Source organism: Drosophila teissieri, chromosome 2R, assembly GCF_016746235.2.
Source record: "Drosophila teissieri strain GT53w chromosome 2R, Prin_Dtei_1.1, whole genome shotgun sequence".
Taxonomy (NCBI): domain Eukaryota; kingdom Metazoa; phylum Arthropoda; class Insecta; order Diptera; family Drosophilidae; genus Drosophila; species Drosophila teissieri.
This window is the reverse complement of record NC_053030.1, coordinates 17,099,048-17,112,534: the sequence shown is the minus strand read 5'-3', so window position 1 is coordinate 17,112,534 and position 13,487 is coordinate 17,099,048. Positions and strand designations below refer to the sequence as shown.

General features: G+C 47.9%; 2 protein-coding genes and 1 pseudogene across 2 annotated transcripts; all 3 read right to left on the bottom strand.

Moving 5' to 3' along the window:
* Positions 1 to 584: 584 nt before the first annotated feature.
* On the bottom strand, positions 585 to 3,898 carry LOC122613273 (annotated as a pseudogene).
* Positions 3,899 to 4,096: 198 nt separating this feature from the next.
* LOC122613274 (UDP-glycosyltransferase UGT4) lies at positions 4,097 to 6,485 on the bottom strand. Its single transcript, XM_043787374.1, has 5 exons — positions 5,990 to 6,485; positions 5,756 to 5,914; positions 5,230 to 5,691; positions 4,697 to 5,175; positions 4,097 to 4,630 (listed from the first exon to the last, which is right to left on the bottom strand). Exons 1-5 carry the CDS (start codon positions 6,090 to 6,092, stop codon positions 4,241 to 4,243), a joined length of 1,593 nt encoding a protein of 530 aa, XP_043643309.1. The 5' UTR covers positions 6,093 to 6,485; the 3' UTR covers positions 4,097 to 4,240.
* An 80-nt stretch (positions 6,486 to 6,565) lies between these two features.
* On the bottom strand, positions 6,566 to 12,686 carry LOC122612224 (apoptosis-stimulating of p53 protein 1). Its single transcript, XM_043785685.1, is given in 8 exon segments — positions 6,566 to 7,730; positions 7,822 to 8,024; positions 8,145 to 8,362; positions 8,448 to 8,829; positions 8,832 to 10,530; positions 10,602 to 10,819; positions 11,825 to 12,092; positions 12,453 to 12,686. Coding segments are annotated over 8 exon segments (3,210 nt in total). The 5' UTR covers positions 12,630 to 12,686; the 3' UTR covers positions 6,566 to 7,685.
* Between the last annotated feature and the right edge of the window lie 801 nt (positions 12,687 to 13,487).

The window sequence follows — 13,487 nt, the reverse complement described above, 5'->3', positions numbered from 1 at the left end:
AAGAACATCGATATCACCGAGAACAATCGCACCGTGGCACTGAGTACCACTTCACCACCGTGACATCCGAGGGCATCGTGAACAAAGCCGTTAAAACTTAGTACGAGCCAATGCCCGTGGAGTGCCAGTGCAAAGCGGAGAGACCGTGAATTAACGGTACCGCGCTGGACTCAAGGCGGCGAAGGGCACAGAGGTCGAATGGTAACGGTGTGGACTTTGGACATGCACAAAGAGGACGCACCGTGAACTAACGGGACACCTTGAATTAAAGACCTTGAATTCGCGCGGGCCGTGCGCAAAACAGGGAAATAACGGGATTCCCCCGGCATATAAAATAACGGCGCAAGCGCAGCTCGAGCCAGTCAGAAAGAGGAACGCCGTGAATAGTAAACTCGTCAGTGACGAGTACCGGAGAACACAAGGACCTGGCGTGGTTTAAACGGGGAGTCAGTGGTTTGTGTCCTGTGACAGGAATTGTCCTAACAGACGTGCGGAAAACCTGTCTTTCTTTGATCGGCAATCACACAAATCATAAATTTGGTGGGACAAACAAACAAACTCAGCAGTTCATTACAATGCATTACGAAATTATCCAAAATTTTTTACAAGAAACTATCAAACATAATTGAGCCTATTTTGTTATCAATTATAAAACGAAAGTTTTGGTTCTAATTCTTCTTGGTCTTCTTCTTCAGAGTGCTCTTTGGCTTGAAGCTCCTGCGACAGATCAGGATTAGAGCCACGATTGGCAGGAGAATCACTGCGATAGCTAGACCCACAATGTCCAGAAGGTAGAACTGATACCAGGGCAGCTGCACGCCAGCGGACATCAGATGAGGAGCACCTCGGTGCTCGATCACATAGTTGATCCAGTACATGGCCGTATCCATAGCTCCAAGTGGTCGATCTCAGAATATCCGAGAGGCCTTCTTAATGTTATTCATGTACTTTGGATTCTCAATCAGTTCCAGCAGAAGACCTCGCAATTCTTCCACTGTGACATTCCGGTAATCCAATCCCAGAGCATATTCTGCCTTTTTACCCTGGTTAATGTTCCGTTGCTGGTCGGCATACACGGGCATTCCCAATATGGGAACACTATTGTACACCGCCTCCTGTGTGCCGAAGAGTCCTCCATGGGCAATGAAAACCTTGACATTGGGATGCGCCAGGATGTCGCCTTGAGGTAACCAACTTTGCACCATCACATTATCAGGCAGATTGGGCAGGGACTCATCCTCGAACTTCCAGAGAACGCGTTGCTTCAGACTCCCAAAGACTTCTAGGAAAACCTTTAGCTTTTCAGGCGGCAAATCGGCACTTCTCACTTGGGAACCTGTCCAGGAAGAGATAAAGTAATTAGTGTTGGTTCTTTTTATACCCGTTACTCGTGGAGTAAAAGGGTATACTAGATTCGTTGAAAAGTATGTAACAGGCAGAAGGAAGCGTTTCCGACCATATAAAGTATATATATTCTTGATCAGGATCAATAGCCGATCGATCTGCCATGTCGTCTGTCCGTCGTCTGTCCGTCGTCCGTCTGGTCTGTCCGTCTGTCCGTCTGTCTGTCCGTATGAACGTCGAGATCTCAGGAACTACAAAAGGTAGAAAGTTGAGATTAAGCATACTGACTCCTGAGACATAGACGCAGCGCAAGTTTGTCGATTCATGTTGCCACGCCCACTCTAACGCCCACAAACCGCGCAAAACTGCCACGCCCACACTTTTGAAAAATGTTTTGATATTTTTTCATTTTTGTATTAGTCTTATAAATTTCTATCGATTTGCCAAAAAACTTTTTGCCACGCCCACTCTAGCGCTCACAAACCGCCCAAAGCTGCTACGCCCACACTTTTGAAAAATGTTTTGATATTTTTTCATTTTTGTATTAGTCTTCTAAATTTCTATCGATTTGCCAAAAAACTTTTGGCCACGCCCACTCTAGCGCCCACAAACCGCCAAAAACTGGCAGTGCTGAAGACTCCTTCGCACTTTCACTAGCTGAGTAACGGGTATCAGATAGTCGGGGAACTCGACTATAGCGTTCTCTCTTGTTTTTTTTTTAACGCGCGAGTCCCACGGCCACACCTCCCGCCCAACCGACCGAGGGGCGCTGCCATGTATCGTACGGCTCTAATCGCGGGAAGATAGACGCGATATAGAAGACAGTAAAGGACGAGGAAATATATGTATGCTAGTAGTAATATCTAAGAATTCGTTAAGTACGTTAGTATTGATCGCTTTAAAAACGGCAGAGAGTCAGAATTAGAGATAATAGGATAGAATATATTATAGTCAGAACATAATACTCTGTAGGGATCATGCAACTCATAGTTAGATCTACAATGATTTAAAATTAGAGGTACGTAATTTCTAGTAAATCTGCTTGGAACAGTGAAGTTTAGCCGACTAACCGACTAGATTAAACTCTTAGGAATGATGGTACTAACCCAAGCTGAAGTAAATGGCTCCATGTGTAGCTCCGTCCAGGAATTTTTTAAGATGCTCCGGTAGCGCCTTCGGGGGTTGAATGTGCAAACCGCCCACTGGGATCATATTATATGCCATTGGTCTCGAGGAAGACAGTGGCACGTAGGTGTTCAACAGAATGGCAGAGACATTACGCTCAAGTTCTTTGACGGTGGGAACTCTGTCGAGGAGTTTGGAGAAGTGCTTTCTTAAGACGGCATCCTGTCCGGGGTAGTAAGAGAACTCTCTGACGAGATCCTCAGCTGCACTGGTGGCCACATTTCCGATGCGTTCCCACAACGACATGCGATCCGTATAGGGCATAAAGGCATGTGGTACATATGACCAAGGAGACACTATTCCAAACATCTGACTAAAGTAGTTAGCATAACCAAAAGTAGAAACAGTTATAATGGGGATCTGGTACAAGTGCCCCAGGATGAGGGCACCCTCGTTGAAGAACTGCTCCGCCAGAAGCAGATCGTATTTGCCAATCTTGTTCTTCTCATTGATTACAGCCTGAATCTCCGGTTGCTCGAATGCAAAATCCGTGCTGCGGATGCCAATCGCATTGACCATTCGGAGGAATGAAAAAGTTGGCAAATCAGACATTTCCAAAACAGTGTTTCTGTTGGTCATTTTCTTAACTATAAGACAGAGATGATGATATATATTAACTAATTTAGCAACTACTTACTTTCTGACCAATTATTGTATTGAGGAATCACTATTTCCGTATAGTTAGTTCCAAGTGTTTCCTTGGACAAGGAAAACGGAGTAATGAAGGTAACTTCATGTCCTTGCTTCACCAACTCTCGTATGATGGCATTGGTTATCATGAAGTGACTTTTCACAGGAAAAATGAAGGCTGCCAGAATGCGGGAACCAGTACCAAACTCTAGTTGCTGAAGAGCAACCAGACTTAGGAGAAAAATGTGCAAAGCACTTTTGGAACACTGTCAAATACAAAAGTTTTCATCATCAAATAAATTAAAGTTAGGCCGCTACGGGAAATCAAACTGCCCTTAATTTGAATTTGAACTCTCAAATAGTATAAGCTGATAACAGGTCACTTTAGTTCAATTTTCAGATTTTTAAGACTTCAAAGCTTTTTGGTTTATTACCCTTTAATTCAATTTATACAGAAACGAGAGCTTCAAAAGCTATATGCTATTCGCCTCAAGTATTTACAATATCAACAAACCATTTTGATTATGCCTGCTTTCCTATGATAGTAGCAATCAGCAACCGACACAGTGGACCGCTTACAATAGACTGTGAATGGGTTCAGATGTTCGGCCTTATATGTAACATAGGTATGCTTTGAATAGAACTCTAGGAAATAGCAAAAGTATTATGCTGCGTGAGATTCGTGCGAGAGTGTTACACATCTCAAGCGTCATTCTACAAAGCATAATATAATCTAATAGAATTTTTTTTTTTTAAAGATTATCAACGTAGTTTTAGGTAATCTATGTCCTCGTTATCTAGGTAGGTGAACGGCTAGTAATCCTGATGAGGAATATAGATACTTAAAAATGCCGGTAACGGTTCCTTCTGGCTGTTACAAACCCTTTAACAAATCTAGTATAACTTTTGACTCTTTGATTAACAGGTGTAATTATAATTGGGAAATGTAAAACAAAGACAAAAACATATACTAATATATTAATATTTTAATGAAGATATAATTTTAGTTTTCTGACATTTTTTAAATTACTTGTTTCACCCTGTTTACCAGTTTTTAGTTTAATTTAACCCTCTAAATAGTTCAATTTTGTTTGGCTTTTTTGTGCTTCTTGTTACTGCCCATCAGTAATCTAATGGCCAATGAGAGAGCTACGATTCCAGCTAGAGCAAGGATAGCCACAAGTGCTATGACATCCAGCAAGTAGAATTGGAACCAATTGAGGTCCAGGCCCGCGGATCTCATATGGAGAGCACCTCGATGCCGGATGACATACTCGATCCAATAGACGGCACTTTTCCGCGGCTCCTGCGGCCGATCCCGAAAAATATCCGATACCCTTTGAACGTTATCCTTGTAGGTCGCATTATGTATTAGTTGGTCCAAGGAGTGCCGGAGGATTTCCTCGGTAATCGACTGGAAGTGCAGACTAATGGCATATCCACCCAAAACAGCTTTGTTCATATTAAGGTGCTGCAACATAACATACATATACCTAAGTAAACAGATATCTATATAATAATCGGAATAAACAAGTACCTGATCACAATAGAAGGGTATACCCAGCATGGGCACAGCGTAGTGCACTCCCTCCTGGGTGCCAAACAAACCACCGTGGGTAATGAATACCTTTACATTGCGATGGGCCAGAATGTCCGCCTGTGGCAGCCACTTCCTGACCATCACGTTTTCTGGCAATTGGCTAATGCTCTCGTCCTCGAATTTCCACAATACCCGCTGCTTGAGGGAACCAAATACCTGCAGGAACAGTCGCAGCATTTCCACGGGCATGTCCTTGCTCTGGACGTTGCTGCCAAGGCTGAAGAAGATGGCCCCCTCGGTGGCGCCATCCAAAAAGGCTTGCATGTCAGCCGGCAGCGGTTTGGGTGGATAGATGTGCATGCCACCCACTGGCACCATGGCATCCACTGTGGGACGTGCCGTGGTCAGCGGTGCGTGACTGTTTAGTAGCATCACTGAGATTTCCCGCTCCATGTGCTTGACCTTGGGTACCTCGGCTGGAAAACACTGTTCTCAAGTGGGCTATCAGACAAACCATCACTCCAACTTACCCAATACTGGTCCAAAGAACTCCCTGGTCACTGCATCCATTTTTGGAAAATAGTTCAGCAACCTGTCCATGTCCTCGTAGAAGGATGCGTAGGAGTTCTTCACCCTTTCCAGGAAGCTCATGCGATCGGTAAAGGGCATAAAACCGTGTGGGACAAACGACCATGGCGTAATCAAACCCATCATCTGACTCATGTGGTTCTCATAGCCCAAGGTGCTCGTGGTCACCACGGGTATTTTATATAGCTGAGCCAGAGCCAAGAAGGCCTCCTGATAGAACTGTTCGGCCAGGAGAAGATCAAAGACGCCATCCTTCTGCTCGGCATGAATGAGAGCCTGAACTTTGGGCTGCCGTAGGGCATGTTCGGTGGTCTTGAGGCCGATAATCTCCAGCATCTTTAGGAAATCATAGTTGGTCATGCGGGTCAGCTCGAATAAGTGCTGGGCTCCAAAGTTCAGCTTAACTGGTTCCAACCGAAAATATGATGCGATGATTTGGCAGATTTATTATTAACAAACTCCACTCACCGTCGTGCCAGAAATCGTAGACCGGTTCTATCAAGATCTCCGTGTAGTTGCTGCCAAGTTTCTCTTTCTCCAGAGTAAAGGCTGTTACCATGGTAACCTGATGACCACTCTCCACCAATTCCCTTATTAGGGCAGTGTGCATCATAAAATGTGATTTTCCTAAAACATTTTCCAAAACATAAGCCATGAGTCGACGGCTTTATGCATATTTTCTGTAGGCCTGGAATACTTTACCCGGAAAGGCATACACAGCCAGAATTTTGGATCCCTCAGTTGATTTCAACTGGGGAAAAAAGGTGCCAGCCAGCAGCAGGCCAAATAATAATGGAAGCTGCATTCTGACCACCTATAATTCGTATTGATTTTGTATTTGTTTAACACCGGCTTGACTATTTTTGTTGTCCGTAATAATATGTTAATCAATTTTGTAGATTTTGTTTCACTGTGTAGATTTCAAAAGCTAGATTAAAGGTCACAAAGTTCTTGGTTGTACACAAGTTCGACTATATTTAGGAAACAAAAATATCAAATAATAAATGTGGTCATCTACAGCTAATCGCTCTTCGTTCCACTAAGAATTCCAACATTCGTGCAATACAATTTTTTCACTTCTAGTGGGGTTGCGTAATCAGTTGCTGATATAAAGAGTCAATTTAATTGATGATCGCGTGCTTGTAAAGCTTTTCACTTGTTTACCGATGGGAAGGCGAAGGCAGCTATTCAACCTCCGAATGAATACTGAACTTGAGCTGTTGTTCGATCAGAGGAAAACCAATATATTTCCGAGATATAATAAAAGCCCAGAGCAAATAAGCTTTCTTAATCGTTTTTATTTTCATCTTTCAAACGTATTTGCATTTCAATGTGTTTTGGTCCTTAAACGCTAAGTATTAAGCAATCGGTTTATTAGGTGTAATTAGATTAAGTTAAATTATAACGTTTAGCCTATAATGCGATTACTTGTCAACGAATCTTCCGCCTTATGTAATTTACATTTCCATATTCGATATAAATTGTTTAAATTATTCTCGTCTTTATACAAAAATCACATTCGATTCGTTATGTATTCACTTCTTGTGTGTGTGTGTGCGAGTTTTGTTATGCATAAGTGTTAAAATGTTGCCTTTCGACGATTAGCGTGAACTTTGTTCGAGTTCAATTAAAGTTTAAGTACTAACTTGATATATGCAATTAACAAACTCCTGCTCCTTCAGCTATCCGTTGATAGAACATGCTGTGTGTGCGTGCAGCCTTTGAGGAATATAAAATTTCTAATTTTCCATTTTCCACTTTAGCAGTGAGAACTTTTTCTGCAGAGACTTGAAGGTGAAGTTTTTTGTGGCGAGCTGGCGGCTGATATGAGTTATTAGTCTAGGCCTTAAAGCTAAGGAGCTTAAGTGAAATTCAATTTGCGGTTGTACGTATGCAGGGGGTGGTGGGCGATATGCTCGTGGGTGGCATGGTGGCATGGTGGTATGGTGTTATGGTGGTGTTGTGTGGCTGATATGTGTGGCTGATATGTGTGTGGGTGTGCTGAAATTTGTGCGAAAGCCTGGCTAATTGAGGGCAGTCGTCGGGATAAATGACTCAGGCGGAAGCTGCTGCTGCTGCTCCTGTTCCTGCTGGTGCTGGTGCTGCTGCTGCTGCAGTCGGTTCCATTCCATATGGATGAGCATATGGTGAGCCTCGTTCTGCTCCTCCCTTCTCCAACCTGCCTCGTCGTCCTTTTGTGTTGCTTTTCCCAAACAAAAAGTAAACATAAAGAAACATGGGGCCGTGATAAATAATTCCCCGATGACTCCTGCGGTGCTGGTGGTGGCACGTGCCCAGAATCGTCTAGATGCCTCGGTCCCTAGATATACTTGGATATATAGCGCTTCTGGATGAGTCGGCCGGCCTTGCGCTTCAGTATGGTGAAGCGTATTAACTGCTAATCGCTGAAGTGCGGCGAATGCGGCGGCACACGCGGATACAGCTGTGAATGAAAAGGAGTTGTCGCTTATTTCGCATCCGGCGTACGTGGAGGAATTTCATTAGCTCCATCATCATCAGCGCCATCTACTCACCCCCAGGAGATTGCGGGGCACGTAGCCCTCCTCGCCGGCGGCATTCCGTGCCCACCACCACTCGTTCTCGGCATCGTCGCCCTTGCGCAGCACGATCAGTGGCTCGTTGACGTGGAAGGAGAGCTCGTCTCCATTCTGGGCCTCGTAGGAGAACACGGCGTAGACGTCGCCATTGTGCAGGATGCCCAGCTTCTCCTGAATGCCTGCAAAGAGTATTGAAGAGTAAAGAGTATTACTCAGGTTCAGTTATCAATGGCCAGCTTGTACGCCCATCTATCACCTGACCTTTCCCACTATTCCCCTAAGATCCTAGCCCTACTTACTGTATAAGTACTCGGAGCAGCCATCGAATCCCTCCTCATCCTCCTCGCACTTCTCCGCCGGCGTCTCGTGATCCGACAGTGTGGAGGCAAACAGGCAGGCGCCACTCTCCACCAGGAACTTCACCATGGATAGATTATTGCAGCTGGCGGCACAATGCAATGGCGTCCAGCCATCCGAGTCCTGGGCATTCACATCGCAGCCAAACTCAACGAGGAATCTAAGGAAAAAAACCAAAAAAAAAAGGAAAAAATCAAGAGATTAATTAGATTGAACAAGGCGAACAGAAGGCCCGTCTCACTTACTTGACAATGTCAAAGTGGCCGGCACAGATGGCATTGTGGAGCGCTGTAATCCCCTCATCGTTGGCGGCACTGGGATTGGCCACTTGCATGGCCGTCTTCTTGACCAGTTCCAGTTCGCCTTCCAGACTGGCATCCAGCAGCAGGGCCAGGGGATCAAAGCTCACCCTTCTACCCAGCTTGGGTTTGCCGTTTCCCGTGCGCTCCTTGATGTTGCTGGTTGTCGCGGTTGTCGTCGTGGCTGATGCGGATGTTGATGTCTCCTGTTGACTGGTCGTGATACTGGGGGCCACCATTCGATCCGTTTCATCCGCGCTGGACTCACTGCTTGGCGAATGCTGGGGCGATGTGTCCGGCATCCCGTTCTCCGTTGGCTGTCTAACGGAGGCTCGGATTTCCGCTGGTTTTGCAACTGCAGCAGAGGCGGCTTTTGTTGGCCATTGGAACTGGCTTGGCTGGACTTAAGGCGAGGTTGCTCGAACAGCGGCTGCTTGCGGATGGTCAGTGGCTTCGCCTTGATGGGCAAATTGTCGTTGATGTTCAGGGACTGCAGCCCAAAGGTCGCCGTTTGCGTCTTGTTCGCAGTCGATGCTGACGCTCCACCACTTCCTGCTCCGCCCGTGGATCCTGCCGTATTGGCCTCCACGGGCGATGGCTGCTCTGTGGGCGACATCTTGCTGGGCTTGGGTGGCAGGGCTGGTCGGGGATCCGTTATCACCACCACATTGGGCGCCACGCGATTCACCTTGGGGCTGTAGGTGATCATTTTGGGTATGGAGCTGCCGCTGGACACCGAGTTGGGCGCCACACTGCTGATGGGCTTGCGTGGCGGCACGGCCAGGTTGCTCACCTGCACCTGCAGCGGCTTGGAGGCATTGGAAACGGCGAGGGCTACCGATTTACTTATGGCCCCCAAGGGCATGCTGTGCACGGTGAGTTGTTGCTGGGTGTTGCGCTCGGAAAGGGTTTCGCTGGTCACCGAAATCTCGTTCTTCTTGGCTTGGGATTGCTGCTGATCCTGGCTCTCCTTCGCCGTCGCCTGCTGGTTGAGTTTGCTGATCAGTGCCGAGGCCGAACTGCTGCTGCTATTGGAGGAGGTGCTTTTGGGAATCTTGCTGGCATTTGCAGAGGCGGGTGGAGATGTGGTGGATGCTGCTGCAGCTGCAGCCTGATTTGCTGCCTCTGCTGCTGCCTGAGCTGCTGCTGCTGCCGCTGCTGCTGCTGCCGCCGCTGCTGCTTCTCGATCTCGTTTCTTGGGTCCCACTTCCGCGTAGATATGCGTGGTACTATCCATGGCCTCCGTTTGCGCCTGCTTGCGCATTTCAGCCTCCGTTTTGGCAGGAGCCGCCAGCAGCTTCTTGGCCAACTTGGACTCATCGCTTTCGCAGCTGGAACTGGCCACGGGTACGGGCACGGAGCCGGCAAAGAAACCACTGTTTTGTCCCAGCTTGACGTGCGTCAAGTCCTGAATGAGCTGGTTCTGCTGGTTGGTATTGGCCGTGGCCGCTGCATGCTTCATCCCGCCACTCAGATAGCTGGCCGTGCTCGTGATGGTGGACTTCTGGGGCGTGTGGATGAAGGGTTCCACGGCTGCCACGTTGCCCCGGGCTCGTCCAGCGGCGGCGGCGGCTGCAGCAGCTGCCAGTTGGTTGACCTGCTTCTGCAGCAGTTGCTGCTTCAGGGCGGCCACGCCACCATGTTTGCCCAGATTGCTGGCACTTTGCTGCTGCTGCTGTTGCTGTTGCTGCTGCTGCTGTTGGTGCTGGTGCTGCTGTTGTTGCTGCTGGGCAGTTGCTGCTGCTGCTGCCGCCAGCAATTGTGCAGACTGCACATGCAGTTGCTGCTGCTGCTGCTGTTGTTGCTGTTGCACTGTTGACTGTTGTTGCTGCTGCTGCTGATGTTGCTGGTGCTGCTGCTGCTGCTGTTGCTGCTGGTGATGGGTGTTGGCCTGCTTTTTGCGCTGCAGGCGCGTCTGCAGCTCGTAGATGCGCTGGTCCACCGACCGCAGCTCCGCCTGTCGTTGCTGCAGTGCCTCACGTTGCATGTGCAGGCGCGCATCCTGCTGAAGCGACAACTGATTGCGGTACTGCAATAATAAACAACGAATACTTATGCAAACAATGTTCCCAATTAGTCGCTGATGTGCTGTCCACTCACCATCAGTTCGCGACGCAGCTTCTCCAGTTCGCGGGATGCCTGAGGAGGAAGCGGCTGACCAACTCCGTTGCCAGCTGCTGCCAGGATATTCACAGGACATCGTCGGTCACGTCGCAGCTCCTCCAGTTGCCGCGTCAATGCCTCCACCTTGGCCACGGCCAAGCTGAGCTCCTTCTCCTTCTCGCTGAACAGTGCTCGAATCGAGTCCAAGTCATTGCCTGCAAATGGGCAATGGTACTTTGTGCTAGAAATTGCTTGGCATCATAAGTGTCCTGACCCTATCCTAAATATCTTATATCATTTACCCTTAGACGGAAAGAACAGAACGGTCTTGTGGTTATTACCCTGGTGATAATGTTTAATCTCATGCGATGATTAAGGCACACCAGCAGATCTTAATTATACTTCACAACGAAACAGGCTGAAGCAATCTGTGGCTGGGCACTTGATTTTTGATTAAGGAAGGTGCTGCTTTCTTGAGTGTTCAGCTTAATCAACAAGGCCATCCCCGATCCATTCCCAAGCCCACTAACTATTTTATAATCGCCGGCCGCCTGCTGGTCGCCGGTGTTTCCCTTTCGAGGATTTCGGATTTGGGTTGCCTGTTCAAACTAATTACGGCCACAACACAGGGCGCCAGCTCATTAACATAATACCCCTGTATGGAAATGTATGGAAATGTGTGCCCCAGTGTGCGCCAGTGTGCGGTGTGGGCCAACATCATCTTAGCCATGTTCAAAAGGCGTTGTTCCCGCCCACAGGCAATCATAAAGGACAACAAAGTGGCACACATACATAAATTAAATTCACACACGCGACGGGCTTGAGCTCGGGCTTGGGCATGTGGATGGGTTGGGGTCCTCCGGAATGAAGGCAGGCCAGCACTCAACACGGTTTTAACACATGTTAATTCACCCAAAGAACCCCTCTTCTCCACTTAACTCAATTGGAGAGGGAAGCTTAGGAGCGGATAGGATATCCCAAGCAGATGCACTTGGTGGCACTTTGCCACCGGCCTTCGCCCACCATTTTCCTACCCACACTGCACAAAAGTTGCATAAAATAGCTATACTTTTAATTAAAAAAAACCAAACCAACCTGAATTATTTTATACCCCTTAATATACTTATAATAACATGGTTTAAGCGTACCACAAGACTCAGAGTAAGTTCTTTGTGCTACGCTGCAGCCAAGAGAATGCATTTTTCTGCCAGTGTACTCACTCAGTGTGACATTGTAGGTCTTCTGCAGATCCACTTGACCCCGCAGCGCTCGCAGGCGGCGCAGCTTGGACTCCTGTGCCTCCACCCGCTCCCTCAGCCGGCGGAGCCGCTCGCCCTCCGCGCTGGCCACTGCGCTGCGCACCTCCTGCGACTTGAGGAAGCGCAGGCGCTGCTCCTTGGTGGCCAGCAGCTGGTGCTGGCTGTCGATTTGCTGCTGCTGTCTCAATGCCATCGCCCTCAGTTCGGCTGACGTCAGCCTGCTGGGCACCTGCAACGCAACACAAGATGGCAAAAAGATTGGGATTGAGATTGGGATGTCGGATCGTTAGCGAGATAAGCGTCTGAGTTGGATGTGAGTCTGTGTCAGCCCAAAAGCATTCACAGCCACCTATCCACCCACAAGTGAGAGAAATGAAATTTCACAATTTATAATCCGAGGCGTTACCGTGAAAAGCAACCCACCATGGGCAACATGGTGGTCAAAACTCAAAAGTCAAACCGAAAGTTGTCAACGTTCGTGGTCAGCCATAAATCAAGTTATGCTTAAGCTAATTTCGGCCTTTTGTTGTTTCGCAGATTGGATTTGCTCCGGATTTGCTGGATGCGGCCGAGATACCGGGATACTTACGTTCAGCTTGGGCTCGGAGGTCACCACCACTCCGCGCGTCGGACTGACAAAGGCCAGCGAGGCTGTCGATGACGAGGACGATGTGGAGGATGAGGATGACCGGTGGGCGGGCATTAGCGAGGCGGGCGGCATCTTGGGCAGATTGCCGGAGACGGGTCGGCACACGCAGGTCAACATTTTCGACGCGCTCTTTTGATTTTTCGCTTCGATCTATCTTTGATTTATTTGAATTTATGATTCGTTTCGGTTCTTAGTTAATGCACTTGGAGAAACCAACGATTTATGGCTTTCAGTTCGAGGGATTGCAGTCGCTGTGTTAAGTAAATGCTCTATACTTTAAGTCTCAGTAAACCCAAGGGATTAGGGATTAGAGTAAAAACCTATTCTAATAAATAGTACAAAAGTGCACTAGGATATAGTGAAGCTTGGTACCCTTACAAAGTAATTTTGGCTTGGCACCCAATGCCTTGTTTTGAGTCAACGTTTTTTTTCAAGTGCAGCCTTTTGTGAGTTGCAATTCCATTCACTGGCCTGCGCTGGCATCCTTGACTGCAGCACCAAAGCAGGAACAGTGGCACCAAATTTGTGTGTTATTTTTTTATTGTTCAAGAAAGTATATAGTGCACAAGAGTTTGGCGGACCCTCCAACCATTTTCCTCCTCTCCGACCTCCCGCTGCCCATCGCGGAAACAGGGGAAACAGTGGGTGCCAGTGGCAGTGCCAGCTGGCGCCAGTGCCTCCGCCTTGTACTCGTTAATGGATTTTCAATTCAGTGCCTGATTGAAAGCACACTTTGTGTGGATGTGGAGATGGAGGTGGGTGGTGGGTTGTGGGTGGCTCTTGTTGGGCGAGAGTGCACAAGTGTATGCAGCCATGTGGTTCTTGGGGCGGAATGGGGGCGTGGGTGGATTTGGTTATGGGGTGTTTACCAAACGCCTACGGGGTTGTCAATGGCAACGGGCAGCGCCCCAAACAGCCGTGACAATAACTGCGCTCGATGGACTCCCCCCAAGTACCAACTGCTGAAACAACAAC